The sequence below is a fragment of the Rhea pennata genome, chromosome 20 (assembly GCF_028389875.1).
Source record: "Rhea pennata isolate bPtePen1 chromosome 20, bPtePen1.pri, whole genome shotgun sequence".
Lineage (NCBI taxonomy): Eukaryota > Metazoa > Chordata > Aves > Rheiformes > Rheidae > Rhea > Rhea pennata.
The window spans coordinates 7,464,869-7,492,779 of record NC_084682.1 but is presented as its reverse complement, the minus strand read 5'-3'; the positions used below and the strand labels follow the sequence as shown (position 1 = coordinate 7,492,779).

The 27,911-nt window shown below is 61.2% G+C and overlaps 1 protein-coding gene across 1 annotated transcript in view; it reads right to left on the bottom strand.

Annotated features, from left to right (window-relative positions):
• SRRM3 (serine/arginine repetitive matrix 3) overlaps positions 1-27,911 on the bottom strand; it is a 37,863-nt gene that overhangs the window by 7,694 nt on the left and 2,258 nt on the right. Inside the window, exons 2-11 of the mRNA XM_062592673.1 lie at positions 18,584-18,839; positions 13,678-13,779; positions 8,185-8,319; positions 7,990-8,070; positions 7,107-7,136; positions 6,379-6,447; positions 5,580-5,615; positions 3,873-3,923; positions 3,403-3,507; positions 2,568-2,736 (exon numbers count right to left, since the gene is read on the bottom strand). Of these exons, the coding sequence (XP_062448657.1) occupies positions 2,568-2,736; positions 3,403-3,507; positions 3,873-3,923; positions 5,580-5,615; positions 6,379-6,447; positions 7,107-7,136; positions 7,990-8,070; positions 8,185-8,319; positions 13,678-13,779; positions 18,584-18,807 (1,002 nt within the window). The 5' untranslated portion in view covers positions 18,808-18,839. The remainder of the gene's footprint in view (positions 1-2,567; positions 2,737-3,402; positions 3,508-3,872; positions 3,924-5,579; positions 5,616-6,378; positions 6,448-7,106; positions 7,137-7,989; positions 8,071-8,184; positions 8,320-13,677; positions 13,780-18,583; positions 18,840-27,911) is intronic.

Genomic DNA, 27,911 nt, shown 5'->3' with positions numbered 1-27,911 from the left:
AACAGAACAAGTAAACAAGGGAGAGAAAAGGGAGGAAAGAAAGAAAAAAATATTACATGGACAAAAAAAAAACATAAAAGAGCATGGCTTTGTAGCTAATTGAGGGAAAAAATACAAAATAAAAAATTATATAGAGCCACCAAAAAGAGACAAAATGAAAGAGAGACAGAGAAATAGAGAGACTGAGAGAAAGGAGAAAGTAAGAAAGAGAAAATAACATTAAATCAAGCTACGGTGCTTTTCAACAGGCTCATCTGCAGAAGTGAACGTGCAGAGGTGGACGAAATACCTACCTTCTGAATTGTCAGTGACAGGAATGCAATAATAAAAAAAGAAAACAATAATCTCCACATTTGGAGTGCAGAATGGGAAAAAGACAATGACTCTTTAGTAATGTGATTTAGACCCCTTTGCTAATAAAGCTTGCTTCACTTAGATTTTCAATGTTTTTCGTCTCTTTTCTCTTTTTTTTTTTTTCTTTAATCGAAAGTCTCTGGCAGGCAGCCAGACGTGGCGGGTTTGCTCGCTCTCACTTGCGTGCATCACCCGGCCTCTACATAGCAGCACCGCGTTTCTGTCTCAAAAAGGCGCTACGCAACATTACAAAGTCCCAAACCACATGCAAGTAAAGCAACAGATGGAGGCAGACCATGTCAAGGTTCATTGGGTCGTTTTGGCACTGGGATCGGCTCGGAGCGGCCCAAAGAAAAAATAACAGAGAGAAAGAAGTGCTGGAGAGAGTGCGTGTGGGAGAGAGAAAGCGCAAGAGAGAGGAGGAGGAGAGAGGAGGAAGAACGAGAGAGCGCGAGAATGGAGGGGAGCCAGCCGGCGGGGGGACGCATGGAGACGAGGACTGTGCATTTAAAAGGGAAGTTGAGTCTTCAAGGCAAAAGTGATTCTTTGAGGCATCTCCCCCCAGCATGGGGGGAAGGCAACGGGGCTCTGCCCCGCTTTCACCCATGTCTGCAAAGGGCACTTGGCACTGGCCATGAGCCCTGCCTGGAGAGAGTGGCAACTGGGGACTAAATGTAAGGAGGCAAATGGCAATTTGCTTCTCAGTTTTGTAGAGCCAGATGGCTTTTTGCTTTAGATCGGCATGGTTACCTTCCCTTTTAAATCCCTTGGTCAAAATATAGAAATGGAAATACAATGTTCAACGGTTGTAAATATTAAGAAAACACATCTGCTTTTTTTCTTTTTTTTTTTTCTTCTCCACATTAACACACACAAAAGCAAAAAATTCTAGAACAACACAACGACGACAGGAAAAAAAATGAAATATCGTTTGCATTTCTGTACATCACGAAGGAAAAAAAAAAGTCATAATAAAGGAAACTAAACAAGGAGGAAAAAAGAAAAAGCACGTTTCATTTCCCTTCCCTCCCCCTCTTCCCTGCTTCTGCTGAGCAAGAAATGGAATTGTATATTACCGTTTGGGGTTTTTTTCAAATGGGAGGCTAAAGAAAAACACAGATGGGATTAAAAAAAGAAAAAAACAAAAAGAGAGAGAGAGAAAGAGAGAGAGAAAGAAAGTTGTTGGAGAAAAGTACCACTAGTGCCCGGGAGCAGAAGGAGCTCGGGGGCCTGGGCGATGCTCTCTGGCACGGGCCGGTGCGGGGCTGGGGAGCACCAGGGGGTACTCGGCGCCCCGGGCGATGCTGAGACAGTGGGAGGGCCGACGGCAGCCCGCGGCGGGCTCCAGGGCAGGAGGTGTCCCAGGACAGCTCTGGGGCACCTGGGTGCCGCCGGGTGCCTTGGCTCGGCCCTGCCTCCATCACCCGTCGTGCCCTGGGAGCTGAACTGGGCTCGTCTCCACCCCGGCAGTAGCGAAGCTGGGGCCGGCTCCTTTGCCACACTGGCTATGCCTTAACATGAGCGCTTTCATTACGGGAATAAACCCCTGAAGCAGCAGGGGCTTCCGCGGGGAGCGAGGCACAGCCAAGGACAGGCAACCCAAGGACAAGCCTCCACGGAGACCTTGAATTCCTAAAAACTGAGCGCCCAGCACCAAACCAGCTCCAAAGCCTGTCCTGGCCTAGATGCTGTCCCCAGATTCAGGTGCAGACTGGGCTCCACAGTCGAGAGCCCTGTGTCAATACCTTTTCCTTGGCAGTGGCAGGGAAATAATTTTTCCAGCTTTACCCATTTCATGGCTGACTGAGCTCAAAGCAGAGGTGCTGAGCACAGAGGTGGCCCTGGTAGGCAATGCCGGCTTGTGAGCTACTGAGTGCCGCTTGCCAGCAGGGGACTGAGCACCCAGAGAAACTCTGGCAAGGGCCATGGCTGGCATCCCCCTGCCTGGGTGCCAGCTCACACCTACAAAGCCGGTGGGGACCAGGAAAGGGCAGCTGGATCGTGGTGGGGTGGGGCTTTGCCCGACAGGGCCAGCGCCAAGACCCCAGCGAGCCACCTGGCCCAGCCAGCTGGGCATCATGAGCTCAGAGCAAAGTGACCGGAGGAGGGAGAGGAGATGAGGTGGGAGAGGAGAGCTGGGGGGATCCTGGTGAGGCAGGAGGGGAGGGAAGCAGTCAGGGAAGTGAACCGTGATCCAAGAAAAGCGTACGTACATTCTGCGGCTTCTCGAGCGACGGGCTGCGGCTGCGGCGGCCGTTCTGGGCGCTGCCCTTGTGCCCGTTCTGGCGCGGCGTGGCAGAGCGGCGGGGCGAAGAGGACGGGCTGTGGCTGGAGCGGGCACTGCTGCCCTTGGGGCCGTCCTCACGGTGCTTGGGGCTCAGCCTGTGTGGACACCAAGGGGAGCGGGTGACCATGGGCCAGCCCAGTGGGGCACGAGAAGTGGTGCAAAGCCATGGCCTTGGAGACACGTGTGCCCATAGGCAGCCACCAGGGACCGGGTTGCCTCCCACCCCTGGCATGGCATCACCCTTCGCCTTGATCCCACAGGGCTGCCAGTCACTGGTTATGACTGGAACTGCAGGTCAGGCCTCCCCAAAGTGGGAAGTGGGTTGAAAAAAACACGTTTTGGGTTTCACCCTTTGAAACTTTGTTATACAGTTTGAAACCCTGACCAGGCACCACATTTCCAAACACAACTCTGCAACCAACAGGCCAAGTCATCTTTTTTTCTGATCTGCTTTAGAAATGCAAAAAAGGATTCCCATGTATTCATGGGACTCCAGGAGCTGATGATTTAAAGAGAGGCGGGAAAAGGCCCCAGCGCAGCAAGACCATGAGGTCCTGCTGTGGCTTATGTCCCAGCATGGGACAGACAGGTTTGTCATGCACCTCCCAGAGCCTCACCTGTACTGCTCTCCCCATTTCAGTCCCCAGATGTCTCAACACTGGCATCTGAATGCTCCCTGCCCTCCTTATCACCTCTCCATCACCCCAAAAGAGATTTAGAGCTGTTTCTGCTGGTGGAGGTCAAGGCAGGGGTCCTCCTACCTGCTGGGGGATTTGGAGTTGCTGTAATCGGAGGAGAGCGAAGCACTGTGAGAGCTGCAGCTACTGCGTCTATGCGACCGCCAAGCTGAGGACTCGCTGTGGGACCTGCAGAGAGGATGGGGACAAGGAAGAAGGGCTGGCTGAATCACTGGGTGGTGACCGGGAAATAAGGGCAGCATGGTGCTGCTGGCCGTGGGACACCCCTGGTGCCAGGACCCTCTGCACTGGTGCCTCCCCTTGCACTGTCCCCAGCAGCCACTCATTTCGGAGGCTCCAGCCACCCAGGTTAGCTCGGCTGGCCAGCATAGACCCCTCCTAGCCTGGTGATGGGCTGGACCCCACCCACTTCAACAGGGGTAGCCCCACACCTCCTTCTGGCACAGCATCCTGATGGGGCGTAGCCCCATCCCACCAGGACCTGCTGCCTCCACAGGGCCAGCTATAGCAGGTGCTGGCTGCTGGCAGCTCACCTCTTGCGATCTTTGTTTTTCTCTTTCCTTTTGTTCTTGGGGCTTCTGGACCTATGGAAACAGCAGAAAGCTGAAAATGCAGACACAGGAGCATGAGCAAGCCCCACATCCTCAGCAGGCATCTCTCCACTGCTGACACCTGTGCAGGGTGATGCTACTCCCTGCCCCTTGCCAGGCACCTAGAGCTCAACCTTGGGGCCAGCTCAGGGTTTAGCCTTCGGTGCCTAGCCTTCTCTGTCCTTGCTGACCATACCCTCACGTTGCAGCCTAACAGTGGGTGCTGGAGCCCAGCTGCAGGCTCAGCTCCGCTTGGAGATGGTGTGACCCAGAGCCGGGGGCCAACTGAGGAGCAAACCTTCATGGAGCTCCCAACAGGCCTGTCATGACTCCAAATATTGTAAATCCCAAGATTTGAGGGAGTGAGATTTGCTTGGGGCCATCCCTGTTGTGAGACCTTGCAGACAAGGATGACTCCGATCTCCACTGTGTGCAAGCCTCAACCAAGTCACCCAATGATGCCAGCCAGATGGGACAGGCTAGTGCTAAAGAGGAGGAGGAGGCCATTTCTGCTCTGGATCAGCCGGTTTTAGGGCAGTTGTCACCTCTCTGCTGACCTTCCCCCACCTCCTGAGCTGCTCTGCCCACGGATGGCCCCTTTGCCCATGTTTTCCTCCTGCCTCCCTAAATAGCAATGCCAGCAGAGGGCATCTGCAGAACAAGGCATGGCCAGGGTTTACCATGGCAAAGCCTTCTGAGATCCATCCTTTCCTCCCCAGGCAGATCAGGGGCTCATTGGTCCTAAAAGTGGGACTCCTCAAGGCCCTGCAAGCTGGGCTGGAGAAAGCTTGGAGGCCAGGCATGTCTCAGTGGAGTCCACACAGGGAATATGCTAGCCCTGCCTGCCTAGCAGCAGGCAGGCAGATACCTCCAGAGCTGTATGTTTGCCCCCAGCAGATGAGGACTTGCTTGCAGACTGGTGGCAGCAGAAGGTGGTCCTTTGGGCAGCCCTCAAGAGATAGATGGGTGCTAGCTAACTGGTCCATGGCTGTGTCTCATTGTTTGACAGAGAAAACAGTCCTTCACCAGCTCAGACCCGAGTGCTGCAGTCCTACAGCCCCCAAAATGTCCTGCAGCAGGGAGCACAATGGGCTGTGATGGGTGAGCTTGCAGACCCCAGGCATGATTGGACCCAGAATATGGCTGGCTACTCGAGAGGCTGGTGAGGCCTCAGTGTGGTAGGCCCTTGCTACCTCCAAGGTAGACAGACAACCAGTGGTGCCTAGTCTTAGAGTTGAGGGGGATGTCCTGACCTCAAGGCATATTCCTGTCCCACAGCCAGCCCCACAGTCCCAAGGTAGGCAACGTCTCTTGGGTGCTGGAAAACGTGTGTCAACCCCTGCTTGTATCACCAACAGGGCTGGTCATCACAAGGCTTGTGTCTCCCACTGCAGATAGAACGTGGCACCTGCCTAGAAATCATCATGCTCTCCTCCTCAGTCCCATGGCTTTGATGGGGCACTCACTTACAGGATCCATAACTCCTCAGGGTGCTGCTCCCCCTGCCCCAACCCTCAGTGGCAGGGAGGACCTGTCCCTGCAGGGTGGAAGTGGCAGGGACACCAGGAAGAATGATGGCTGGGGGCTCTCCCAACAAGGAGACCTAGAGCAGGTTCTGGCAGGATGGCTTCCTGCAGCCTTCGCTCTCACCTGTGTCTTCTCTTCTTCCGGGATCCAGACTCAGACCTGGAGGATGAAGAGGAGACAGAGATGAAGGAGTTGTACTGAGCTAGCTAATAAGCAGGAAAGGCTGGGCAGCCCCCGGAGGATGGAGGTGAACTGGGACAAGGGCAGGCAGGAGGGAGAGGAGGAGGCAATGAACGACCAGGATGGGCTGATGAATGGGCAAGCACACCAGCAAGGGAGCTGGGAGCAGGGCAGCTGCTGCTCGGACAGCCCCACTGCCCTGAGTAATGCCATCCCCACACCATGGGGACATGCCAGGTCTCTGGCACATCCTCGGCAGGCAGCTTTCTAGCACCCTCTTACCTCCTCCTGCCTGTCAAAGTGCCTCCCTCTAGATTTACGATAGCACACCCTGTTGTGGCTGCAGGAGCAGGTCCGCATCACCCAAGGTCCCTTCCCAAGGTGTCCTGCACTCAGGGCCACCCCAGGCTGGCCATGTGTAACAGCTCCACTGCTCTCAGGCCTGGACTTGGTGGAAACTGGGGACACTAGGCAGCTTGCACTGTTGAGGTGCAGGGGACACAGTAATAGGGGTTCATGGATGCCAGGGTGCTGCCACGCACCCACAGGGCCCCAGGCAGCCCCGCAGTTGGATTCTCACTGGGAGTGGGACAAAGCAGGAGGGCTTGATCCCAATCTCCATGCACTGGTCTTTGCCAAGCTCACCTCTAACCAGCCCTGCTCGATGCCCATCCCTCTCTGTCACCCAAAGAGGGAGGAGACGAAGGAGAGGAAATGCAGACTGACATGTTGCCCTTCTTACCTGTCGCGTCTGTGTTTCTTTCCAGCCTTCTTTTTCTTCTCCTTGCGGATTGGCGAAGAGCTGTCACAGCTGGAATTTTTTTTTAAAAAAAAACAAGAGCCCTTGAGCTGAGAGTGAGGGGCTCTTTGATCCTGGCTAGGGTGCAGCAGGGACCCTGAGGCCCATCCCCATGGCCCACAGGAGCCCATCCCTGCAATGCACCACCACCCTGCTTCCCTGGCACAGCTAATGGGACTTAGACACACGGACATTACACAGGAACTATTTCCTTAGGGGATCTGCAGTAGGGGTAGAAAGAAGCTTTCGGAGCATGGACTTTGATTAACTTTCATCTCAGATCACTTGCATCCTGCTGTGTCCCATTGCCACCTTGTGGGCTCTGCAGTCTCCAGCAGGAAATGCAGCTGGACAAGTCAATTCCTGATACCGTTTCCCAGATGGACAGCAAGTGGCAAACGCCAGCCTGCACAGGTTCCCCATGTGTACTAATGTGTCTCCAGTCCAGCACTCCCAAGCACTCCCACCACCACGCACGCCGTTCCACCACCCTCACCATACCAGGGCAGGGCTTGGGGTCACAAGCACCAGCATGGCTCAGCAGGGTGACAGGCTCAGCTCAGCCCTACAGCACGGCAGGAGGGGAGGCTGTGGACCGTAGTGTCATGCAAGGGTGATGGACACACTGCTGAGCCCCCCCCCCCGCTTCCCACCACAGCCAGGGCACTCACCTGCGCTCCGAGCCAGGTTTCCTCTTTTTGCTGCCACGGGGAAGGCAAAGAAAGGCACGTTAAGAAGAGCAGCTCTTAGCCCCACTGTGGGCTGCGCAGGGGAGGAGCAGGCCCCAGGCACCAGCTGGGGAGGGGACAGGCAGGAAGACAGAGCCAGACTTCTCCAAGGGGCCAGATCCTGCCCAGTGCTGTGCCCTACACCAGCCAGGTCTTTCCTCCCTAAGCCCCCTAGCAGCACTTCCAGCTGAGCAGGCTAAAGGGTGATGGTGCATCTCTTAATGCTGCAATTACCCACATCAGCTAGCCCCTATGCTAATTGCCTCATTAAGTCACATCTCCGCAAAGCAGCTGACAGCGGCTGCGTGCCTGGTTCCCCCAAGGCAAGCCAAACGGCAGTGCCGAAGCGGGGCTCAGCGGCCCGCGGGAGCTCCTTCCGGAGGGCTGGGCTGGGGGTGAGCGTTGCGGCTCCTGCCTGCATAGGTGTGTCGCGCTGGGGGGATGCGTTCGGCTGCCTTGCCTCCCCCGGGAGGGTGCACATACTGCGCTTGGGGCCGGTATACGGTGTATACGTGTACGTTGGCCGGGGCAATGCAGGTGCGCAGGGTGTGCTCGGGCTGGGTGAGCTTTGGGGCCCCGCAGCGCCGGGCAGAGGCAGCCAGGCAGGCTGAGGTGCAGCCAGCGGGCAGGCCTGCGCCTTGCCCCCGGCACCAGCCCCTGCAGCCCGTGGCCCCAACCGCAGAGCCGAGCACGGGCCGAGTTCGTGACCCGGAGTCACTAACTCTTTCCGTTTAGGGGGGAATTGAGCCTCAGCAGAGGCTAAGGAAGGAGCAGCGGGCAGAGCCAGCTGCTCCGTCCTGCCCTCCTGGGACAGCCGGCGACTCACCGGCTCCGGCGGTGACCCGATTTCTTTTTCTTTTTCTTCTTGGGCGGCGGAGAGGTGGAGCTGCTTGACCGTCTTTTCAGCCTGCGGGGGAAAAGCGGACACGGTGGGGATGGGGCCGGCCGCCCCGCTGCTCGGCGGGCTGGCCGGGGCGCAGGCAGCGGCGGCACTTCCGGGCAGTCCCGCCCGCGGGCGCACCTGTACTCTCGGTGGCTGCTGTCGTCGCGGTAGCACCCGGCCGAGCAGTCGCACTGCAGCAGGCAGCTGTCGTCGTACTCGGCGTACTCGGCGGCGTACTCCTCCCCGTCCACCGCGTGGTGGTTTTCTATCACTCTGGCAAAGGAGGAGAAGCAGGATTATTTCAGGGCTCTCTGTTTCCCGTCCCAGGGCTTAGTGGAGGGTGCTGGGGTCTCCCCGGTGGGGTCAGCCCAGGCAGGCAGCAGGGGCTGGATTAGAGGGAGAGAAGACGGCAGGAGGATCGGGGGATCCGGGGCGATTATCTGGCTGTCGGCCGGAGCCGCCCCAGATTATCCAGGCTTTGCGCCAGGCGCGGGAACGTGCCGCCGGCTCAGCCCGGGCCGCCCGAGGATGCACGGGGGGCAGTGGGCGTCCCGCCAGGCTCCGCTGCCCAGTCCAGCCGAGACAGCCAGGGGCTGGGCGTCAGGCCCGAAACCCCTGGGGTCTCCCCTGCCTCCCGTGTTCGTCAGCGTTAATTCTCCCGCTGCCGTGGAAACGGCGGGCAGGTTGCTATTGACGACAGCAGCCGCTGCGGGGTGGGATGCACCAACCTGCCTCTCGGCCTCTTGTTTGCTGAGCCTCTAGCAGCGCACGGTCGGCACAGGAGCAGCTGGAGGGACACCCGTGCCCGGGGACTCGGTGACCTCCCAGCCCTGCCACCAGGCTCAGCACACGGCAGTGGCACCCAGCACTCTCCTCACATCCTCTGGGCTCCTCCACCTTCCCCCACAGCCCCCAGCTCCCCTTTTTTCCAAAAACCCAGCCAGAGCCCCTCCATGCACAAGGCAAAGGCAAACGCATCCGTCTACAGATGGGTGGGGGTGCTTTGCTAGTGATTTGGGCCCTGAGCAGAAGAAGAGCTTCTAGGCCAAAAAGGTGGCTGAGGGTGTTGAGACTTGGTGATAACAGCTGAGAGGAAGGGGGTGGAGCAGACAGAAACACGTCAAAGAGCCCTGACGAAGCGTTTCCTAGCAATGGCCTGCTTGGAGATGACAACCAGAGGGCTGTCTCCAACACCAGCTCCGGGAGCTCAGGACAGAGCAAGCTTCCCCTGGCCTCCAGCTCAGCCCCTTGCACAGGTCCCTGGAGCTGAGCTGGAGCCGGACGCATTGGAGGATCCACAGGAGATGATACAGGCTGTTTATTTTCCATTTTTCCCATGCTCCCAGCATTCAGGCTGTGTTTGGCAGTGGAAGACATCTGGGTGGAATCTGCCCTTCTAGCATATACATCTGGCATACCCTGTGATCACACTAGTTGCACCCTCCATGTGGGATATCAGAAGTTAATTGCACAGAAGAGAAGCTGTCCAGGGCCTTGGAAGCTTCACGGTACCAGCAACGGGGACTCAAAGCCCCATTTTGGGCTGAAGTCCCTGGGTGACCAACCACAAGTCATTCAGCATCCAACTGCCTGGGCAGGGGTGCCAGGACAAGCCCCAGGCTACCCCTCAAAAAGAGTGGGAGATACTGAGGAATCTGAAAACCAAGCCTATAATCCCTGTGCCTCAGTATCCTCTCCCATCAGTGAGGACAGTTTTTCTTCTCCTCCTCCCTGCTCTGCCTGGTCCATGTTTAGGCACAGGTTGTCTTCTCCAGCATGGAGCAGCATCTCTCCTTGAAGGAGCAGCTTAGTGCTGTTCCCAGGTGACCACCCACTGTTGCCTGCAAGCTGAACCAAGCAAGCCCCTGGGAGCGCCAAGGGCACTGGGGTCACCATGGACGCTGCAGGGGAAGAAGCAAAGCCCAAAGTTCTTGATAATAATAGCACATAAGCCCAAAGGCTCAGAAATAACAGCTCAGTCAGAGCAGAGCTAACAGAAACGGTGGAGTGGTAGGCACATCCTAGTTCTCCATCACATCCATATTGGCAACCCCATCTCTGCTGGGGGAAAATTGCTCTGTTGTAGGACATCTTATCCAGGAAAGATGGGGGAGGACATGGCCTTCAAGAAGGAGACTCCAGGTGCCTCAGCTGAAACTGCAGCAGATGGTGTCATATCTGGGATGCCCTACATCAAACAAGCCCAAGGGTTTTCTTCTACCAAGGGCAGATCTAGCCTTGGAAGCTGGACTCTCTAGCTAACATCCCAATCATGGGTCCCTCCAGACTTTCCAATCTTAGAAGCCTTTGGCAGGCAAAGCTAATGGAGAAGTGCATCCCCTGCAGCCATCAGGGCCCCACAGTCCCTTGGCACCAAGCCGCTTGCCAGCCCTGCCAAGGCCTCCAGCTAAAGAAGAGGCACTTCTACCTAGACACGACAAATCTGAGAATGGCATGTGTTGGCTTCACTGGCCGCAGACAGGCCCTGGGGAGTTTAACCCAATTAAAAGTATTTTGGACTGAAAATATAAGCGAGACATCCTTCTCCTCGCTGCAAATGATTGCTCAACTGAGCAGGCCACGCTGGTTGGCAGAGGGGTGAGGCAGCGTGGGTCTCAGGTTGCCATTCCCCCAGCCTGCTTTGGAGAAACTACCTTTTGGGTCCTTTCCAAACGCCTTTTGGCTTGGCCATGTCCTGAGGGCAGCATACGCCTTTCAAATAATAATAAAAACATGGAAAGAAGGAAGAAAGGAGGAAGCAAGAGGAGCAAAGAGAAGTCATTATTTGCTGGATTTTTGCTCTGCTCCGTAAGTAGCTGATGAAATTCAGCACCACAAGTGGATCACCAACCACGTGCTTCGAGATGGAGCCTGCTGGCAGCTTTTCTTCCATTAGCTGTGCTCAGTGGTTCAAGACCAGGTTGTGCTGCTCCAGATATATCTCCCCTCTTGACACATGCTATCAGGTTTTTTTTCAGTCCCACCAGCCTGTGCATCAAGCAGTTACTCCTTCGGGAGCTGGGCTGTACCTCTAGGCTACATATGCATAGATGGAGATGAGAGCTGGAATTGTGCAGAGAGCCAGTGAGGGGCTCAGGTGGTCACGTCTCAGCTCTATGCCTCAGTTTTCCTTGGGGATTTTGTGGATGATGCTGATTTTTCATGTGAGCTTTGAAAGAAGAACAGTTGCCCAGGTTCAGAAAAATAGTCCATCCAGCCCAACACCTGATCTATAAAAGTAGACATCCAGAGAAGCATCATACCAGGATCAGCACACGCAATATTTCTGCTGAGTGGTCTCCCAGCCTCCACACCATTTCAAGGACAGGAGTGTGTGTTTATTCAATAACTCTAGTGCATCTCCTCAGTCCAGCCTCTTCTGGAACCACTGCAAAGTTTTTACACCCAGGACATCCTTTGGAAAGGCCTTTGCATGTTTGCATGTTGCAAGAAGAACCACTTCTTTGGACCGGGCTCCAACTAGCTCGGCCTGAGCACCTCGGCTTTGTGCTGGGAGGGACCCTCAGTGCTGAGCCACCCTCCGCAGGCCACTCGGGATATTGCACATCTCTCTTTCTGCCCTCTATCATCTTTTCCAGGCTGCAGGGTTGCCAACTACTCAGCTGTAGCTTGCACAGGGGCAGTGCCACTCCTGGGATCGGTCTTGGCACCCTCCTCTGAGCAATCCTGTGCTTTGGGAGTGGTCCTTCCAGATCAGCACTATTATTTATAGCCCATAGACTAATCTTCAACGATTATCCATCACAGTGCAAAAGCAAGCCTGCAAGTGGGGAAAGAACACAGCAGCGGCTGTTCAGGTAACCCTCTCCTCCCTCCTGTTTCCCTATCTGCTTATCACAGCGCCAGCTCCAACAGGAGAGCCAGCCCGGGTTCCTGCCGATGGCCACAGCACCACTCCAGCACAAATTGCTCCCCAGCCTACCTAGGAGGATGCTCTGGGGATGACTCACGTCCCAGCGGGCGACGGGTGCTGGTTAACCCACCAGCTTGGCTCTGGGACATCAGGGCGGCGCTGGGCAGGTTGGTATGGCCATGGGCAGCCAGCCAGGCTTTCTGCCTGCAAGCCCAGGGCTGCTCTCTTCCCTTTCACTGCCCCGAGGGAGGAACAGCCCTCGCTTCACTCTGTCATTCCAGGTCTCTCCTCACTCCCCGGTGCTGCCTCTCTCACCTGGGGTGTTAGGAGATGGTGATGCTGGAGGCTGGAAGGGTTTGGGAGCTGCTTTGCAAGGGACTGTGCTCTCCTTGTACAACCAGCTGGCCACGGAGGACCAGGAGCCCAGGCTCTCCCGGCTCCCTGGCAGCAGTGCTGGTGTGGTGGAGCTGCGGGAGAAAGGCTCTCCCCGCTGCCACGGGTTCCCTGCCTCCCCCCTTGCCCTGATTTCCTGACCCTAATGAAGCATTAATATTCAGTGAACCTGCAGGAGCTATTCCTGTCCCAAGTGACCTGGTTTCCAGGCTGATAGATGGAGCACGCCAGGCCAGCCACGCTCCTGGGCCATTAAGCTTTTCACAGATAAATCACGATCAATCCAGGGCGGACCCTCGTGAGGACGGGGATGCTCCTGCGCTGGGCGGGCAGGAGTGTAAGCCACTGCCCGGGAGCAGTGGGCGGCAGGTCTCCAGCGAGAGCTGTGCCATTTTGCACGACCAACCTGAGCTTCGAGACCCTGAGGCAGAAGCAGCCCCCGGGGAAGGGGCAGAGCGAGCAGCTCTTAGAAGACAGAGTCGCAGAGTAGAAACTACTTGGAGCAGCTTCCTCAGTGGAGCTATGCGGGATTTACACCAGCCTGATAACCAGGCACCAAGGGGATGGCTCCGGGTCTGCCCGGGGGAAAAACCGCAAAGGCTCTGGCCCTGCTGATCCTGCCTGCGCCCTTACGGCACAACTCGTCATTACGATCATACATGTCCCTTGCCTGGAGAGAGGCAGGAGCTACAATTGCAGCCCCAAGGAGGGCAGGAGAGGTGACCCAACCGGCAGGGAATGGGCAGAGGTGAGACAGCCCAAACCCCCTTGGATCCCCCAAAATAAAGCTGGTGTGCCCCTTTGCTCTTCTGCCCTTGGTGCAGTTTGTGTTTAAGGCAGTGGGAGACACGGGATCCAGGCCAGATTTGTGACAGCTGCCAAGTGACTGGACCAAGCCAAATCACACGGTGTGGGAGAAGACGGATCTGCCCACGGCGTCCCAATCCTGCCTTGGCCTGGTGTACCAAACCTGCATCTCAAAAGACCTGCAAGGTCTCTGCTAGTGTCCAGCAGGACGAGCCCGGCATCAAGACTGTCTGTGCTCCGCTGTCAACATCTGTGGCATGGGAGTTGCAACACTGGCCTTGCCCCGCAGCACCCTGAGGCTTCCGGAGGACCAGTGCTGGATAACCTCGCTAGAGACAGGATCCTGCCTTAGATCCCTCGACGTTAGAGGGAATCTGGAGGTGAGATTTCCTAGAGGAGCGGGGATCTCTCCAAGCCCTCAGCATCCAGGGCAAGTTTGGAGGCCAGGTTTGATGTATCCCTCCTCCACGCGGATCCCAGCGGAGGTCATCCCCGCAGCTGCAGGAGGCCAGCCCAGCTGCTGCCGGGGCCCACAAGCCGTACCCAGTCTCACTTACATTTGGCGCCCGTGCTGGTCCTCCCGGGTGAGCACGCCTTCCTTCTCCATCAGCATTTGCCGGAAGGTCCCCACTTTCTGCCGGATCTCCTCTTCGGAGTACCTGCGGGGCGAGGACACAGTCAGGGTTGCCATGGCTGGAGCGCAGGTGCCGTGGGGCAGGACGGCTGCCGGGGGGCTGCGGGGCTGCGATTTCCCCCAGAGTGCAGGGGGCTGGCACAGGTCCCCACGCTCCCGGCCCTTCCTGGGATCCTGCTGCCCTCCCGCCCGGAGCCAGGAGCCTCTTCCACGCTGTGGCCCTGCTTGCAGTGGGTTCGGGCCGAGAGCCCCTGCCGTCCCCCTCCCGACCAAAGCTGCTCTGTGATTTAATGCCACAGTTATCTTCTTTTCCTTCCCTTCCATATGTTTTCCTGCACAATAAAGTTCTGGAAACAAATGAGCTGGAAAGAAATTCTTGTCAGGCACCCAGGAATAATTCTTGTGGCTAGATGCAACCCCTGCTCTGATCACAGTGGTTCATTGGTTATTTAATCTATTTGTACAGGCGCTTTTTTTTCCCCCCGAGATTAGGAAAGCAAAGAGATTCACAACACACTTGCCCCATCCTTATACCCCATCCTGGGAATCCACTGTTGGCTACCAACAGAGACAGGACAGTGGCCAAGCGGGACGGTGTGTCTGAGCCGGTCCACGTGGTATGCTAACGGCAGAAAAACCAATCAAAATCAGAGCTCCTGAGCAGCAAATGCCCCAAGGGAATGCTGCTCTCCGGAGGAGCACTCTCGCTCCCTGGAGAATCTGGGAGAGATCCCTTTAGCATCCAAACGTCCTCCCCTCCGACCAGGTCCAGTGGGTGCTGTTCCCCTGGGAAACGGCACCGAGCTCGCAGCACGGTCCCTGGGGTCAGGGCAGGATGAGGAGCAGGAGGTGCATAACCCGCCTGGGGCCGCAGCACCTGCACGGGACCAGTCCGAGCACCCGCGGCGCTGCCAGAAATCAGGGAATAAATCATCCCTAGTAATCGCGCTTCAACAGCGGCACGGCGCTGGGCAGTCAGGGCGCGACGGCTGCCCGCCTCCGCGTTGCGGCGGGTACCGGCCCCAGGGAAAGGGCGATGCGGGGCCGGAGATGCCGCCGGGCGGGAGCTGACAGCGGAGGAGGCTGCCAGCGTCAGCGGGAGGAAAGCGCCCGCGTCCTTCGTCATGGCCGTTCCCAGCCGGCGCGCTGTCCTCGGATGCACCGCCTAGCCGGGGCCGCTCGAGCAGCTGCAGCCGGGGTCTCCAGTCAGATCCCATCAGCTTTCCCTCTAATGAACCCAGCGGGCTGCCGGGAGCCGCGGCAGGATGAAACCCCGCAATTCCCGCGGGCTGAGGAGCCCCACGTCACCGCCCGCACCGGCCCCGGGCGCAGAGAGGCACCCGCGGCACCACCGCCTCCTCCCATGCACAGCGCTTCTCAGCCGCCCCGGTGCCTTTTTTCTCTCCCCAATACGGGGAAAATCTGCAGCATTTCAGGCCCACGGAGGGGACCGGACGCAATCGTGTTTGCCGAGCCAGAACCAGCTGCAGACAGGCCTGCAGAGACCCGATACTATGAGTTCTGCCTCCCGCGTCCCCCCGCAGCTTTAATCTCCCCAAACTCTCTTTGAAGAGGTGCCGCTCGCTCGCAGCACGCGCCGCTGACGGTGACTGGGAGGGATTAATATTAATGAGGCGATTTGCACCAAAGCAGCCTCATTAATACTGCAGCCGGCGAGCAGGTGGAGGGCGGCTGAGCGGCGCCGGGGCCGCGGCCCATCCGCGCTCTCCCCCTCGGCTCAGCCCCAAACGGGGCCAGCAGCCCCGCGCCCTGCGCGGCGGCGTCCTAGCCGGGCGGCCGCGCTGGGAGGACGAGTCCCCGCAGCCGGGCACCCCGCAAGCCGACCGCCGCGCTCAGCGAGCAGGGAGTTGTCCGCCCGGGAAGACAAATATTTGCTGCAGTGGATTATTAACGCGGCCGGCGCTCTCGGCGCGGGGCCGCGGAGCCGAGCAGGAAGCAACAGATGGGGCGTCGCGGCCGCGGCTTGGCGAAGGGCGGCTGGGAAGGAGGGAGAAGGTGCCGGCGGGGACGCCAGCCTGCAGCCCGCTGCCCGGCCCAGCAAGGCGCTGCATTTCCCGGGCTTTTCTTCCTCCGACACGGCAAATAGATGTTGCTCTGCAGTGTATCGCCATCCTCCCCGCCGGCTCAGCCAGCTCCTTCGCCGCCGCTCCGCGGCTCCCCACCGGCTGGCCGGGGCACCCGGCACACGCAGCGGCGAGGGCTCGCAGCCAAACCTGGCCGTAACGCAGGAGGTTTTGTAGCTCTGCGCAGCCCCGCGGCAGCAACGCGGCGCTGGCAGCCGGCGGTGTGGAGGGATCCAGCGCTGGGAAGCGGAGGAGCTGCCCGGGACTCGGCGCCAACCGGGCCACCCCGGCTGCGTGGGCACCCGCTTGTTCCTGAGCTGGGGCCCCAAGCCGTGTCCTCTGGTGCTTTGGGAGTAATCCTAGATTAAGGGTTTTACTCCCAGGCGTGTCCTGCCATGGAGATATTCAGACCCTGTGGCCAAGGCGAGGGCCTTGCCGTTCTCCCTGGCTGGCTTCTCTTCCCAGCTGGGGCTGGGAAAACGCCTGCGGAATGGGTGACAAAACGGTCCCACAGGCCTGAAGCGGGCCACAGAGGGGACACTTAGCAGCTCTGCAGGGCAGCAAAGCCACCATGGGGAAAAATCTCTCCAGGCACCCTTGGGTCCCACTGGGATCCAGCAATCTGGTGACAGGAGGCTCACGGAGCTGGAAAACACCCCATCCTGCCCCGGCGCCCTCCAGTGCCTTCCCGCCTGCCCACCTCACCTCTGCTTTTAACATCGTTAGCGGGTTTTTTTGCATTTAACATATTTCGCAGGTTTGGGAAAGAAACAAGAAATGTTGACATCTCTTTTCCAGAAAAGAAATGCAACCATCAGCCACTAAAAAACCACGCAGGCAGCCTGGAAGCACAGCCGGACACAGAGTGTCAGCGTTCAAGGAGGCCACCGAGCGCTTAAATCCCCACACAACCTCCTCTGCTGCGAGGCCGTTTAATCCCAGGGGCCCTGGCCCTCGGAGATAAATCTCCATGGGGCGCAGGGGACACGGCTGGGACGTGGCCGCCAGGACAGGCTGAAACCTCTTGGGTGCAAAGCACTTTCCGTGCAAAGCCCCGGGAGAGCCCCCGTGCACCAGGGAAGAGCAGGCAGGGAGATTAAACAAGCTGACCAAGATTAATACTGTAATTATATTATCAGTTAGGTGTATCACCGTCATCATCATTATTAATAGTATTAATAATAGCAAAGACAATTATAGCAATACCAACAACACAGATTGCAATATCACTATTACCCACTGCAGTAATAATAATATTAATAGTAAGAATCCTAGTAGGGCACGGGAACCTGAAAGGAGGATCTGGGCTCCCCAAGGTGCCAGGTCAGCCTTATTTATTTCTATAACGATGAATTAGGCACAATCATTATTCTGGTCTGTGTGAGACAATTTAATTCTAGGTCACGCTCATGCTCTTAATGAAAGCCTTGGCGAAGTCGTCTCTCAATCCATTTTCCTTCTCCCCAGCTGATCTAAGTCCCTGTCTGCCCGCGTGCTGAAGAATTTGGTCTATCAATCAGGTTTTAGTGAGCTGTCAGGAGCATCGGGCTCTCCCATCAGCCGGGCAGACAGCGGCGCCCGGCCGGGCACACAGGAGGAGGTCTGGGGGCAGAGGGGATCTTTTCACCCCAGCCGGCTCCCAAAACCTCGGGGAGAGGAGCGAGGCAAGACCAGACTGACGCACTGAAACGGCCTCGCCTGGGGCTGGACGGCAGCTCTTCTATTTTTTTTTTTTTTAAGCATGGTGAAAACCCAAAGCGCAGCGAACTCCCAAATGAAACACAGAGAGCAGAAATCCTGACGGCTCATTTCTCAGATGTCACCGAAAAAAACCATTTTGATGCCTTTTCCCCCTGCTTGCCCCCGTCGCGGCCCCGCCGTGACACCTGCGGAGGGTCCCATGGTGGCCGGGGGCTCCCAGATCCCGCAGACGCGGGCGGCAGTGGCCAGGGATGGGGAAGAGCAGCCCCTGCGGACACCTGCCCAGGCTCCAGGATGAGGAGAGGGCTCAAGCCACAGTGCCGGGCAGGAACGCGGCCCCGGCTCCCCCGGCACGTCTCCTCCCGCTGCACGGGGCCCCCTTCACGGCACGGCACGCTCCACACCAGCACCCCCCCCCCATCAGCAGGGTTTAAAGCCCTGCAGCCTTCCCAGGGGACGTGCCGGCCGGATGCTACCCCTGGGCCGCAGACAGGTCCTCCAGTCCCACCCGAACCAGCCACGGCTTCAGTTCCCCAACACACGGGGTGAGCCCGACCACCTTCCTCCCTGCTCCTCTGCCAGCATCGCCGCCTCTGCCTCTGCCACCAGCGCCGCTGCCGGCGGTGTCTTGCTGCTCGGATAGACCCTGCAAAGGTGCTGCAGAGATGAGCAGGACACGAGTCAGGCAGCGCTGAGGGCTAACCCTTCCTCTGACACTGACTTCTTCCACCGCCCCGGGCGACTCGCTCGTCTCAACGCTCCCAGCTATCGATCGCCACGGAGAGCTGGGAGCTGCGATTTCCCAGCAGAGGTGCCTACAGGGAGTCTCCAAAACCCAGGCACTCCTGAGTTTGGATTTCCAGCAGTGATTTAGCATCACCGGTCTGACCCACCAACCCACCCCAACATTGTCGGAGACACTGGCCGAGCATATCCAAACACCGACAAAGCAGATTTAGCTCCAGGTGGGGATATTTCCCACTTCCATGTACTTCAGACAGGAAAGGAGCCACGGCTGCAGTCCGGCCCGAGGCCATCACTCACCCTTGCTCTTCCATCATCTCCTGCAGCTCCATGCACTTGAGCTCCACCCGCCTCTTGCGCTCGTGGTCCAGGATTTCCCGGTGAGCCTTCTTCACGAGGCTGGGCTCCGCCAGCCGCACCTCCTCCTCGCCCTTGTGCCACGTGCCCGAGGCGCCGGGCTGCGAGAAGCCGTTGGAGGCCTCCTGGGGCGAAGGCATGTTGGCCCCGTTGTTGTAGAGCGCCATGGCGGCGCGGGCGGCCTCGCGCCCAGCAGCGCCTGGGAGGAGAGAAACGGAGCCCAGCGTCAGGCCCTAGCCCGGCTGCCCGCTTCGCCCCGCGGCGACGAGGGGGCCGGCCCGGCCTGCCGCCACCCCGCTTAGCAGGCAGCGCACAGCGGCGGCTGAGCCGGCAGCGACGCCTCCCGTGCGTCCCTGTCCTCCTCCAGAGACCTTTATTCCGGAGGACGGCAGCCCCGAGCCACGTTCCCTGTCCCCACGTGCCCTCGGGGCTCCGCGTTCGGCCTCGGCCCGAGGCCGCGGCAGAGCCTCCGGCCCCGTTCGCAAGCAGCGAGGGGCTCGGGCTGCAGGAGACTCCCGCGCCCGGGGACGCCGAACGCCCGGCGGAGCGGGGCGCCTCTTCCTCCTTCGCCCCTGCTCCTTCACCTTCGCTTCTCCTTTCTTCACGTTCGATTCTTTCTCGCTTGGCTCCAAAAATAACCCCCCGGAAGAGGATAGCTGTTCCCGAGCGGTAATGAAACGCTGAGGCTTTGGCTAACGCCGCCCGAGCTCCGGGGAGGGCAGACGCGACTGCGTCCGGCTCCCGGGCGCCCCGACTCAGCGAGGACACGGCGCGCTCGCCCCGAGGCTCCCCGCAGGCTGTGGCGTCCCCGGCGCCCAGCGGCTCGAGGCTCCCGGCGGGTTTCCGAGCCCTCCGAGCCTGCTCAGGCGGAGACCGAGCGCGTCCGCGTGAGCTGCCGGCCGACGGCCTCGGCTGCACCCCGCCAGCCCCGCGGTGCCGCTGGGCGTGGGCGAGCGGAGATGCGGAGATCGGGCGCTTGGATCCAGGCTCGCCGGCCTCTTTAGAAAGCTGTGAGCTCCCCGCAGACACAAGCCGCCTCGGCGCCCGTGCCGGCTCCAGGCACGGATGCGAGCCCCGGGTTTGCCGGGCTCTGCCGGGGCCGCGGGGTCACCTTGGCCGAGGCATGCCTCTTCCTCAGTTTCCCCACCTAACCGTGCTCAAAGCAGCCTGCATAAAACATACGACCTTTCCCAGGCACATGATGCTGCCGCTGGAGAGCTGCTGCCTTAATTACCGGCAGCATCCAGCCTGCAGAGGGACCGGCTGCGCTTTTGCCTCGGATCCTCACGAGCGCTTCTTCTCCTGCAGAGCCCTGCACCAAGGAGAAGGATCAAAGGCAGCGCACCAGCCCCGCGCGCCCGCTCGCCGCGCCGGCTGCGGGCTCGCGGGTACGTTTTTAGCAGGCAGCTCATCGCCCGGGGCGGCCAGCCGAGGGCCCCTGCCGGCGAGGCTGGCAGGGGAACCGCTTTTCGGAGCCTGGGTGGTGCCTGCCGGCCAGGTCTGCGGGGCCACTCCAGCGAGGGCCCCACGAGAGGCCATGCCCAGAGCCACTGGTGCCCACCGCCTGCCCGGGGTAGGGGGGGACCCCGGGGCGGACGCGGGGCGGATGGGTCGCCCGGCTCCTCAGCAGCGTTCGGAGGCGAGTTCGGCGAGGCCCCTCCGGAGAGCCAGAGCCGCCCTCCGCGACGTCGCGGGGAGTTTGGCGGGGACGGGCCAGGCTGGGCCGGCTCTGCTGCCCGACGGTGGCCACGAGCTGGCAGCGGGCCGTTTCGGGGGGCTCACGGACGCGTCGTGCTGCGGGCTCTGGCCCCGACCGGCTCCGGTCTGCTCTCAGCTGGGCCTGGGACTCGGGGCAAAGCTCCCAGGCTGCCCGGGGTGGGAATCACCTCTACGCCCACGTGCTCCCCCCAGGGCTCGCGAGCAGGGCCGGACCCTGCCGGCACAAGAGCCGTTTCACTGCTGCCTCGGCTCCGGCAGCGGCTGGACGGTGCTCGGGGAAGAGCGAGGGCAAAGCGAGCCGAAACGCGCTCCCCAGAGGGGCGCCCTGATTTATCCGCCAGCCGCCGGCCAAGGACGAGCATCTCTCCGTCCCCCCTGCCGCTTTCCTTACCTAGCCGCTATCGCCTCCCGCGGACCGAATCCTCCTTCCCCTCCTCGCTCCAGCCCGGTGCGGAGGGGCCCTCAAGCACCCTGTTTCCGCCACTGCGGGAGGGAGACGCTGCCGACGGGCGCCGAGCCCCACGTCCCGGTGCCCCGCGCCCCGCTCGGGACAGCGCGGACCCCGGCAGCTGCCGCGGGAACCTCTCACACCGCGCTCCGGGCTGCAACAGCAGCTCGAGCCAGCCGGAGATCTTCCTGCATTATTAAAGCCAATCGATTCTCATGTCTGAAACACACGGAAATCAGCACAGTTACAGCAGGATTTCTATGGAAATGTCACCTCCTGGCTAATACGTATTTATACGGGCATGCACACGCACGGGCGTGCAGGGGTGGCTGCCCGCGGCGCAGCTCTGCGGCCAGGCCAGGGCTGCAGAGGGGACGGGGACCCGTCGGGCAGGATGCCGGGGTGGGAGCGCGGATCGCCCGCGAGAGGGTTAGAGGGCCCCGTGCCACTATTTCGGGAGAAAAAAAAGCCTCAGGGCAGCGGCAGAGAGAGACGGGGATCTAGAAGAGCACGGCGCGACGGAGGAGCCCGACGCGGGTGAGGAAGCATCTCCCACCCACGTGCACCCCAGCCCGTCCCGGCCGGGAGAGCTGCCGCGGCCCGCGGGCACACGGGGACATCCCCGGGTTTCCCGCTGCCACCGGCCGCCCCACGCGCTCATTCATCTCCCGACAGCTCTGCCTGCCGAGGACGGCGGCTGATTGCTTAATTACAAAGCTCGCCTGCCTTTTTTTTCTTTTCCTTTTTTTTTTTTTTATTTATCGTGCCGAGTGGAGCCGGCAGGCTGCATTTCCGCAGTGACACTGAGCAGCGGGTGGCCGTGGCTAAGGAGCGGGACCCTCTGCGCTGCCACGAGCCGTGTCCTGGGCGCTCGGAGGCAGCGGCAGGGCGAGTGACCGGTCCCCAGGGACCGGCTGGAGACACGCAGACCCCACCAGGACGCTGCCCCGGCTCGGCAGGAAGGACACGATGGGGCTGCCCCAAGGCAGGCGCCGGTAGGCACCGGGACGGGCAGGGAAAGGGTTTCCGTGCTCCAAAACGGACCGGGCCGCCGGAGCCCCTCGTCTCCGGGGACGTTTCAGCGGCCCCAGCCTGCTCTCACCGAGCTGCTGCCTCCCCCGAAGAGCGGCTGCGTTGAAGCCGTGCATCTCTCTGCCCAGGCCTCCACCCCAAAATGGGGTGAAGCACCCTCACTGGCGCGACGCGGAGCATCGTGGCCCCGACCTCCAATAGAACAACTGGAAAAACTTCTAATTTTTAGGGAATTTCAAACCATTTTGGTGTCCAAAACCCTGGGGACGCAAGTGCCTGGCCCTGCCACGGGGCCTCGTCCCTCCTGCCTGCTGCCACATGTTTGGAAACACCGGAGGGGTCAGAAAATGGCCCAACCTGCCCTTTTCAGCCCTGCTTTGAGCCCGGGGAGTTGCTCCAAGCAGTCTCCACTCTGCAGGCGCGTGGGCACGCGCACGAGCCAGAGGCGTCAGGCCACCGCCTGTGTATCCCTTGCTCCGTGCCCAACGCCGGGAGGTGAAGCCAGCCCTCGGAGACCCCGGAGGGCGGTTCGATCAGCGGCGGACGCGGCGCTCGGGCTCGCCGGGGCGACGCCGGCCCGCTCTCCCGCAGCGCTCCCAAACGGAGCCCCGGCGTTCACCTCCTGAGGGTCTCCAGCGCCTTCGTCAGCACCCGGCGGCACCAGGGGACCCTGGAGTCCCGGCGGGAGATGCTCCGGGGGAGAGGGCGGAAAGGCAAGAAGGACCAAGGGCTTCAGCTGGAGCCTCCGGTGGGGCCAGGGGGGCGGGAAGCACTCAGACGTGAGCAATATTCCCAGTAACAGCTGATAACTGCAACCCTGCTCCAGCGAGGGCACGAGCGCAGGCAGGGAAACGAAGGAAGAGGAAAACGACCCGCAAACACCCCCTTGGCTGCTGCAAACCCACAGAGCAGCACGGCAGCCGGAGCAGACGCCCCGGCCCGAGCGCGGAGCGAGCCCGGCCCCCGGCGGCAGCGGTGGCGAGGAGCTGGGCCAGGAGGAGCCGCGGCCCCAGCGACGGTTCGGGTCTGGAACCCGTCCCAAGGAAAGGAGACCCCCGGGGGCGCCCCGCAGCACGGGCCGGGTGCAAAAGGCCCGGCCAGCCCCAGGTGTTGGGCCCATCCTATCGGATGTGGGTGCCCCCAAAGGGGACAGCAAGAAAACGGGCGCTTTCAAGGGACCTCTACGAAAATAATTGCGCTTTCACCCAGGGCCTGAAACGCTTCTGCAGCGCGGGCCCCCTCCAAGCCCTCAGCTTTTGGGGTCGGGCAGGAAACGCCGGCGCGGATCGGTGCCGGCACTTTTTGCGGAGCCATTTGCCCACATGTTTCGGGATCCCGCTCTTCCCCCCAGCTGGGCTGGGGCAGCGGAAGATCGAAGCGGCTTTTCACCTCGCGGGCGCTTTCTGCGCTGGGCTCTCCGAGACGCCCGCGGCCCATCCCGCTCCCCGGGGCGCGGTGCCCGTGCCGCCCTCCGCAGCGGGGCCGCATCGCACCCTGCGCGGGGACGCCGGCCGGCCCGGCCCAAGGGAAACGGAGGAAACAGGGAAAAGGAGCAAAAAGTACAATTCCACGGAACTGCTTTTGCCTTTTTCTTGTTTTGCTATTTTCAGCCTGGGAGCAAAACAAACTTCCTCCGACCGACCCTGGCCAAATCCTTCCGGAGACGCGCTCAGCATCCTGGAAACCCCTGGGACTCTGAGCTCAAGGAAGCTGCGAAGGTATCAGCCCCCCGGAGAGGGGCACCCCACGGAGGGGGACACCCCACGGCCACTCGCTCCTGCGCACCGGGCACCACCTGCTGCCACCGACAGCCCTCGGCACCCTCCGGCGGCGCTGGGCCGGGCCGCGGAGCAGCCGGCTCGCGTCGCTGCCGCCCAGGGCCGTAATGCAGATGGAGCCGATTTCCGGGACCGCCGCGTCCCCGCGCACCCCTCCGCGGATGCGCCCTGCGGCCGGGGGACACCGACGCCGGGCGCCCGAAGGTGCAAGGCGCTGCCCAAAGCCCGCGCGCCCCTCTCTGCGGGGAAACACCGCAGCGCTGCCCGCCCGGCCGTGATCCGCACCCCTCCCCCCCCCGCTTCGCCTCTAATTAAAGCCACCTCCGGCCGGCGCTTAATTAATTCTCGCCGCATCCAGCTGCGCCAGGCACGGCGGTGCCCGGCTCCGGTGGGCACGGCACGGCCCTCGCCGGCGGACCCCTGCCCAAAGCGGCTGGGGACCATCGCCGAGAGCCGCTTCCCGGCGTTTTGGGGTGCAACACGTGGCCACGGCCGGGTCAGCGCTGGATGAGCGCTCCTACAAAACCTGCCGTGCCTCAGTTTCCCCGGCTCTGCAAGGACTTGCATCCACCGTTATGCTGGAGGAGTTCAGCGCTGAACCTTGCAGAGACTGACAGCCTTGCGCGCGCCGCTGCGAGCGCCTCCGGCTCCCCGGGGAGGGCGGCAAGCTGTGGCCACGGCCAGGAATTTTCTCATCTTCGTCTAAAGAGAACCATTTTTCCCACCTTGTTTACAGGAGAAAAGCAGCCCAGGAAGGGAGGGGAAGGGCGGGGGGGGGATGAAGCCTTCATCTGTTGTTGGCAACTTGTGCCAAACAAGCAGAAATTGCAAAAAAACCCACCCAAGCCCACCCGCATCCTGCTTTTCCAAAGAGCTCCGGGGCCAGCAGAAACCCCCCCGGTGCCCGCAGCTGCTCCCGGCACCTCTCCGACCGCTCACCAGCTCCGAGCCAGCCCACGGCTCGCGGAGCGAAGGTGACGTCCGGCCCCACTCGCGTCACGAGCGTGCCGGAGCTCTGCTTGCAGTCCCAGGAGCGGGCAGCGGCTCGGCCGGCTCGAGGGACGGACGCCGGCAGCTCTGGCCTGTCCCCTGCCCTTCAGGGACTTGCTGGCGCAGGCCAGCGCGAACCGAAGCATGATGGAAACGATAATCCTTCCCCAAAAGGGTTTGCAGCCTCGTAACGGGCTCCTAATTGCCGGCTATTTGCACATGGCTGGGAGAGGGCAACGGCGAGGCAACCCGGGAGCAGGATGCGGTGCACAAAAAGCCAGAAAAAAAAAGTAACATGGAATACCGAGCCAGAAGGATAAGGGCGAGAAGTCTCAGGTTGCCGTTTTTTAATTGGACCGACCTTCTCAGGAGTTGCGTTTCACCGGCCCCCGAGTGCCAAAAACCATGAGTCAGACCTTCAAGGAAAGAGGAGGGGGAAAAAAAAGACAAAACTGGCTTTAAAAGAATAGCCAGTTTGGGGCTCGTTAGAGCTGCCACGCGGGTTTGCGCCTGCAGGAAGCGGACGCGCCGCCTTTGCTCGGCCCTGCGAAAGGAGCAGCAGGGAGGTCTCGCGGCGCCGGCAGGGAGCCGCGCCGGCCGCCCGCAGCCTGGCCCCGGTGTGCCCACCGGGCCCCACTGCCCAGCCCCGGAGCGCCCACCGGGCCCCACTGCCCAGCCCCAGAGCGCCCACCGGGCCCTGCTCCCCGGCCCCGGAGCGCCCACCGGGCCCCACTGCCCGGCCCCAGAGCGCCCACCGGGCCCTGCTCCCCGGCCCCGGAGCGCCCACCGGGCCCCACTGCCCGGCCCCAGAGCGCCCACCGGGCCCCACTGCCCGGCCCCAGAGTGCCCACCGGGCCCTGCTCCCCGGCCCCGGAGCGCCCACCGGGCCCCACTGCCCGGCCCCAGAGCGCCCACCGGGCCCTGCTCCCCGGCCCCGGAGCACCCACCAGGCCCTGCTCCCCGGCTGCCCGCTGCCCGGCCCCGGAGCACCCACCGGGCCCTGCTCCCCGGCCCCGGAGCGCCCACCAGGCCCCACTGCCCGGCCCCAGAGCGCCCACCGGGCCCCACTGCCCGGCCCCGGAGCGCCCACCAGGCCCCGCTCCCCTGGCGCCCGCTAACCCTGCTGGCTGCCCCTCTGCTCCGGCCTGCCCCCAGCCCCCACGGCAAGGGCCTCGCGAGCACCCAGGGCCCTCGTCTGCCGCCCGCGCCCCGGGCAAAGCGTGGCCCGGGGGGCCCCGACGTGCCTCCCCCGGCGCTGCGGGTTTGCTCAGCCCCGGCTCCAACCGCTGCACCAACGTATCTGAAAGCGCTCAAATTTCAGGCAATTAAAGAATACATATTTAAGCAAACAGAGCCGGGCGAGCGCCAAGAGAGGAAATGGGGGTCAAGTAGGAGGGGGGAAAGCCCCACAGGCTTGCTCCAAATTATTTGGGTGCCTCTTGTTGCAGTGAAGGAGGCGGTGGGTGGCAAGGCTCCCCCCAGCCCAGGGCCGGCGCTTGCCATGAGGGACATGCTGCTGCTTGCTGCCTAGATGTATGCACTTTATATATATTTTATATATAAATATATATATATATATATATTTTAATAGATGAGGAGGCTGGTACAGAAGCTAAACAGTTGCTAAGCAACTGGGCTCCTTCCCAGCTCCATGATTTATGGATGGCTGAGCACAGGGTGGGGGTCCAAGAGGGACGAGGACGGTTTCCTCCGGCCGGGTGCTCCCCCATCCCGCTCTGGCATCCAGGAGGGGACCCCGGTGTCCGGGGCCGCCTCCGACCCGGCCCAGGGGTGAGGGGAGCCCACCGAGGCGCGCTGCGCGCGTGGCCCTCCCTGCAACACGTGCCGCAGGGCCTCGTCGCGTGGGTCCCTGGGACCCGGCCGCCCCGTGACAGCATCCCTTGCGGACCTGCAACCGGCCAGGCTGGTCTAGGGCTCCTCCAAGTCCTCCTGTCCCAGCTGCCTCGGAGCGAGCGGGGCAGGAGTCACTCCTCCGGGCCAGGCCTGGATTTTGGGACTTGGTGCCAGGGGGAAAACGGCAGAGACGCCATCCCAAACCCAGAGTGCCTAGAGCTCCCGGGAGAGCATCGCCTGCAGCCTCGAGGCCGCTCGAGGGCCCCGTCCCAGCTCTGGCTGGAAAGGGAGCCGGAGTGAGGGACCCCACGTCTGGGTAAGGACTGTAGCAGCAAAAGTCTCCAACGCGTCTTGCCTCAAGCCAAGAAACCAGCCCTGCCTGGAAAGGGGGAAATGCCAGGTGGGTTGTCTTCCCCTTCCGTTGACATTTTGCTGTTCCAGCCAGGAATATCGACTTCACAGGAGCAGGAGCAGCCCCATCATCCAAGAGCAAAAACCCCCCAGCAGTCGCGATCAGCACCGCCGCTTCTCCCCTTCCCCGCGCGCCGCCGGGCTCAGGCCGAGCCCCAGGGGCTCCCGCGGGTGAGGGTGCCCCTTCCCCACCGGAGCCGGGCAGCTGGCGCCAGAGGCTGCCAGCGGGGAGCCGGGCAAGGGCACGCGGCCCCCGGGGAGCGGCTGGCCCAGGCTGATCCCAGCCGAGCCGGGGGAAGGCGCTGCGGAGTCCGTACGGACTCAATTGCAGCAGGGTGCTGCCGGAGTGGGGAAGTTCCTCTAACAACCCCCAGCAGCATCGGGGTGGGAGGGAGATAATAAAAAATTCAGGAGCGCAGGAAGGAGCTGGGGATCCGTCACCGCGTCCCTGCTCGTGCAGGGTGACCTTCCGGGCTCTGCCGGTGGCGACATAATTCCCCGTAACAACCCGCACGGCTTAGCGCTCCCCTCTCCGGGGGCCACGTCCCGGCACGGGGAGCGAGGAGCCGGCCGCGGAGCCTCCCCCCGCGCCTCCCGGCGCCGGCGCTTGCGTAACGGGAGGAGCTATTCCTGGGCTGAGCGGATTATATAAGTTACGGCCACCTGTCGAGACGGGAGAGCAAGGGGGCGGCCGAAAACGCAAGCTCAGGGATGGGAAGGAAGCGGAAGGGCTTTGCGCGACGCCAGGTAGCTCACGCCGGCCCCTCCGGCTCAGCCGGTGTCGGCCACGCAGGAGCCCGCAGGGTGCTCCTTGGTTCGGGGTGCCCTGGCTGAGCTCATCTCTGGCTCCTCGGGCTGGTTGCACCAACGTGCGATGCCTCCAGCCAGGCCCATTTGCTGCTGAACAGGCCCATCTGCATCCTCACCCAGAGGGTCTCCACTGAGGCCCCCCAGCATCAGGCTTTCTGCACAGGGCAGAGCCCAGGGCTCCCTGTCCAGCCCCTTCCTACCAACGATGGCCAGAGCTTTGCCTGCTCAA